The 5,624-nt window shown below is 51.6% G+C and overlaps 1 protein-coding gene across 1 annotated transcript in view; it reads left to right on the top strand.

Annotated features, from left to right (window-relative positions):
• The window catches only part of IGF1R (insulin-like growth factor 1 receptor), a 117,571-nt gene that overhangs the window by 108,588 nt on the left and 3,359 nt on the right, over positions 1-5,624 (top strand). Inside the window, exons 18-19 of the mRNA XM_014545431.1 lie at positions 3,214-3,373; positions 5,194-5,323. Coding sequence (XP_014400917.1) covers positions 3,214-3,373; positions 5,194-5,323 — 290 coding nt within the window. The remainder of the gene's footprint in view (positions 1-3,213; positions 3,374-5,193; positions 5,324-5,624) is intronic.

The raw sequence follows: 5,624 nt of genomic DNA, 5'->3' as shown, positions 1-5,624 counted from the left end.
CACACACACACACACACACACACACACACGCCCCCTCCCTGCCCTGACCGCAGTCTGTGTCCTTGAGACCAGGAAGCTGAACTTGTCAAACTCTGTGCCTGAAGTTCAGGCTCCGTCCTATGCTTTGGGATGATAACCTCGCACGATTTTAGCGCCATCCAAAAAAGAAAACATCCATCTCTGTTTTGAGCTTCAAATCCTTTTTATAAAAAAAATATATTTTTTGATTTTTTTAGAGAGAGAGGAAGGGGGAGAGAGAGAGAGAGATAGAAACATCATCAATTGGCTGCTGTTGGTAAATGTTTCCCAAAATCATGCTTAATCGAAAAAGACATTTTAAGTTTTTTCCTATTCCGCTTTCCGAAGCAATGGCTAGCACCCAAGGTTATCTTAGCCAAAATTTGGTTATCGTAAGATGTTCTCCGGTAATTTTTAAATAAAACATTAAGTCATCTCATTGCGGGAGGGCTTACAGCTCTGCCCTGTCCTGCCACCTTTGAATCACTCCACACCAGAGGCGGATTTGGCAGCGGGGTTTCATTTCTTATTACAGATTTTAGATTCCAAATACAAATTAAGATTTTAATTTGGACAAGAAACCACATTGAGGTGACCATAGCACTCTTTTTTTTTCAGCCTGATTTAAAAGAGTACCTTTTAATATTCCAATTTCTTTATAATTTGGCTTTTTTGCACAGGTGATTCTATTAACGGAGAACTAAACATTTCAGGGTTAGGACATGGAGGGGGCCATGAAGGCCATTTCTTCCAATTTTTTTTTTTCTTTCTGCTCCTCTTTAGGAGCGGAGGGTGCAAGGGGAGGAGATTTATCCTTCTTGGCCTCTCCTAAAGGCTCTAGCAAATGAAATACCGTGTTCCACAAGGGGAAACAATTTGGAGGCAAGTTTTTTTCCCTGTTGCTGGCCTTTTTTTTTTTTCAAGTTCTGACTAACTTTTTGGCAAACATTCAAGATCTCATGTACCTTTTTCAAGAAAACAAGGGTTATGTTCTATAATAACATGCACAGACTATAAGAGATTACCTTCTAGCCAGGACTGGTTTGGCTCGGTGGATAGAGCATCTGCCTGCGGACTGAAGGGTCCCGGGTTCGATTCCGGTCAAGGGCATGTACCTGGGTTGCGGCTACTTCATAACTGTAATGTTGCTACTGTTATGAATCGTAATGTAAATATCTGATATTCAGGATGGTCTTAGGCGACCCCTGTGAAAGGGTCGTTTGACCGCCAAAGGGGTTGCAACCCACAGGTTGAGAACCACTTCTAGCGGCTCCGATTTAAACTGCAGATAACATGCTTCCTTAGAGATAACATGCTAAGGTTACTGCTCTGGCTTGTTTCTGGCCCTCCACACCAGCCCTTCCCTAGGACACTTGTTTTACAATCTGTGAACTTTATGTTAGTTTTCTGTTTTTGTTTTTTGTGAAGTTCCCGTCGGGCGCCGGATGTCGTAAATGTTTCCCTCCACGTCCCGCGTGGCTCAGGGTTCAGGATCTGGAAGAGGAGCCGCACACAAATGAAAGAGAAAAGACACGAGATAATTTGGAAATATTGGGGGAACCGGCAGGTAAGTCCAACTCAGGAGGAAGTCTTTTCTCTTGTCTTTTCTCTTTCATTTGTGTGCAGCTCCTCTTCCAGATACTAAACCCTGAACCACGTGGGAGGTGGAGGGAAACATTTACGATTGGCTGCCCTCCTGCACGTCCCCTACTGGAGAGCCCGCAACCAGGGCATGTGCCCCGATCGGGGCTCGAACCGATGACCTCATTGTTCCTGGGTCGATGCTCAACCACTGAGCCACACCAGCCAGGCGTGAGCTTTAAATTCTAAATGGGCTGAAGTCTGTGCCGTTATCATTCGTCACCCTGGTGCACCCCCCCTCCTGTTGTGCGAACCCACGAGCTCACTTGTTAACACACGGAGGCGTGACTTTTTTTTTTTAAATATATTTTACTGATTTTTTTACAGAGAGGAAGGGAGAGGGATAGAGAGCTAGAAACATCGATGAGAGAGAAACATCGATCAGCTGCCTCCTGCACACCTCCTACTGGGGATGTGCCCGCAACCAAGGTACATGCCCTTGACCGGAATCGAACCTGGGACCCTTCAGTCCGCAGGCCGACGCTCTATCCACTGAGCCAAACCGGTCAGGGCGAGGCGTGACTTTTAAGTGAGTGATTCTGAGAACAGACCGGTAGATGAATACTTAGAAGCAACAGCTGGAACATCCGTCCTTCCTTTAGCAACCTCGGTGGGACCAGGTGCTCACTGCGACCCTGACCTCGCTACATGCCCAATAGCTCTGATGGGGCTGCTGGTGTTCCCAAAACACTCCCCGTGCCCCCCTTCCCCCACCCCTCCCTGTCGGAGTCTCTGTCTCCCCGTCTCTCTTGGTGCTTAATCTTTTGTTTTCTTTGAATGCGCAGTTTAATCATCTTCCAGGTAGCAGTTCCTTCATTTCAGTTCTGAGTATCTGTCCCCCTGTGGCTTCTTCAGTCACAGCAGATAGAGGAAGCCACATGGGCACAGACACTCAGAACTGAAATGAAGTTCTGCGCATCGTTCGGCTGGGCCCAATGCGCTTGGTGGTTCTGGGAGGGCCACGAGTGTGGGCAGAGGCCACTGGCGCCCACCCCCTGCTCCACCCAACAAGGGGCCCCAGCGCCCCTGTTCTGTCCGACTCGAAATAGCAAAGGCCGGTCCCCACTTGTGCCTGTGGGTGTTTCTCTCTGCAGCCCTGTGTGATTGTGGTCGGCCGGCCGGCAGCGCGCGACTTGATCGCGAAGCAGTTGCTGTGGTCTCCGCAATAACACAGTCCTTCTTCTCCTTTTTATTTTAAAAAAATATATATTTTTTTATTGATTTCAGAGAAGAAGGGGGAAGGAGAGGGAAAGATAGAAACATCAATGATCAGGGAGAATCATGGATCGGCTGCCTCCTGCACATCCCCTACTGGGGATGGAGCCCGCAACCCGGGCCTGTGCCCTGACTGGGAATCGAACCGTGACCTCCTGGTTCATTGGTCGATGCTCAACCACTGAGCCGCGCCGGCCGGGCGAACACGTTCCTTCTGAACAAGGCCCCATTCCTGAGCGGATTACCCCGTGCGGCTCAGACTGAGCGAAGATGGGTTTGCAAACCTCGAAAAACGCCTAGGTTCTCACGTGAATTGCTGTTTTTTTGTGTCTCCAACAGAATCACCCCGTCCTCTCACCGCCGACCCTCAGCAAGATGATCCAGATGGCCGGGGAGATTGCGGACGGCATGGCGTACCTCAACGCCAACAAGTTCGTCCACAGAGACCTTGCTGCCCGGAACTGCATGGTGGCTGAGGATTTGACCGTCAAGATCGGAGGTGAGTCCTTGGCTGCCAAGATCTGAGCAGGGCCTCGACGCGCGCGTTTTAGGGGGCGCGTCGGGGTGGGCCCCCCTATGGGGAGGTTTTCCCGTGCATCCCGTGGGCGCAGAGGCTTGCTCTTGGGAGTAACGTCATCGTCTCCAGGTGACAGCCAATCACAGGCCCGGCCGGGCTGGTTTTGATCCTGACGGCGCAGTGGGCACGCGGTCCAGGTCGTGGGCTGGGCTGGGCTGAGGCCAAGGCCCCTCAGGTTGCCTCTCCTGGGACTTGGGGCCTTTCTTGGCAGGACAGTTCTAAGCATCGGTTATGGAAATCATGGAGACAGCGTTCTCGGGCGACGGTGACTTAGGGAATAATAGTTGCCATCCAAAGTGCCAACTTTGCCCGGCTGGTGTGGCTCAGTGGTTGGGCGCTGACCTCTGAACCACGAGGTCACGGTTCGATTCCCAGGCCAGGGCACATGCCTGTGTTTTGGGCTCAATCCCTCTCCCTTCCTCTCCGAAATCAATCAATATATACAAAGTACCAATAATTTCCCTCCAGTTTTCTTTTTTTTTTTTTAATTATTTTTTAAAAACAAAAGATTAAGCACAGAGACGAGCTACAGAAACTCGCGACTGGGAATCGAACCCTGACCTCCTGGTTCAGAGGTCGACACTCAACCACTGAGCCACACCGGCCGGGGCGAACGAACGTTTGCCAAGGGAGAGCGGCCCTCTCTCCTGGGAGGAGCCGGGGAGAGAGAGTCCCTGTAAGGAGGGCTGCGTCACCGACTGGGAAATCAGTCTGACAAAGAAGCAATCACGTAGGGTTATAAAGCCAGCCTGCCATCAAACGTAATTACGTGACATCTTCTAGAGGCAGGGAAGATGGGAGAAATTTTCGAAAACGAGGGGGCGTATCATGTTGAGCAACATCAGTGAGTAATCGCATCAGGGGCCTGGTCGGTAGCATCTCTTGGGATTCTCGCTGGGTGCTTTTTTTCATCGCTCAGTATTCCCTCCTGATTAGACGGTGAAACCGCGTTCCTTCCTGTGGGGCAACGCCGTGCTCCTGCTTTCCATCAAGTTCAAAACCACCTGAGCCGGGCTGGTGTGGCTCAGTGGTTGAGCATCGATCCAGGAACCAAGAGGTCGTTGGTTCCATTCCCAGTCAGGGCATTTGCTGAGGTTGCGAGCTCGATCCCCAGTAGGGGGCGTGCAGGAGGCAGCTGATCAGTCATGTTCCTCTCTCATCGATGATTCCATCTCTCTCTCCCTCTACCTTCCCCTCTCTCTCTAAAAATCAATAAAAACATGTTAAACACACACACAGACACACACACACACACACACAAAAACATGTGAGAATGATCTTCAGTCTACAGAATATATTTTCTTTTTTTTAAATATATTTTTATTGATTTCAGGGAGGAAGAGAGAGGGACAGAGAGAAGCATTAATGATAAGAGAGAATCATTGATCAGCTGCCTCCTGCACGCCCCCTACTGGGGATGGAGCCTGCAACCCGGGCCTGTGCCCTGACCGTGTATCAAACCTGTGGCCTCCTGGTTCGTAGGTTGATGCTCAACCACTGAGCCACACCCGGCCGGGCGCTGCCTCTCATTGAAGTGCAGTAAGGGATTGACCTTTCTGAAAAATGAAGGTGGAAGTGTATTTAGCAGCAGAGCTTTCCTGGTGTTTGCGTGGCACGTGGCTCATCGCTCGTGCCTTGCGGGTTCTGCCAATGGGATTGGAGGTGGGGCCACCTCCCAGCAGGGATGTCCTGTCCGTGCTTGTCCTGGAGAGTCACCCTCCTGCCTCCTCCCCGCCCCGCAGACTTCGGCATGACTCGCGACATCTATGAGACCGACTATTACCGGAAGGGCGGGAAGGGGCTGCTGCCTGTGCGCTGGATGTCCCCCGAGTCCCTCAAGGACGGCGTGTTCACCACCCACTCTGATGTCTGGTAGGCGAGACGGTCCCCAGAATGCTCGCCCCACTGGCCTCCACAAACCCCCTCACCCCTGACCCACACTCCCCCCACCTTTGGCTCAGCAGAGAGAGCCAGGGGCGGAGGGTCCCCAACTGGGAGTTGTCAAGCGGCTTGATTGTCCCCAGTGCACTTGCCTGGGGTCCAAGTTCAAGGGCCCCTGAACCTCCCTGCCCTTCAGTGTCCTGGGCTCTGCACTGACTCAGTGACCAGGGCTGCACTGATCTGCAGGAGACGTGGTGGCAGCAAACGAGGACCGATGTTGCACGCGTGGCGC

The sequence above is a fragment of the Myotis brandtii genome, unplaced genomic scaffold (genome assembly GCF_000412655.1).
Source record: "Myotis brandtii unplaced genomic scaffold, ASM41265v1 scaffold409, whole genome shotgun sequence".
Taxonomy (NCBI): domain Eukaryota; kingdom Metazoa; phylum Chordata; class Mammalia; order Chiroptera; family Vespertilionidae; genus Myotis; species Myotis brandtii.
Note: the sequence above shows the minus strand (reverse complement) of the source record. Positions and strands in the feature narration are given on the sequence as shown.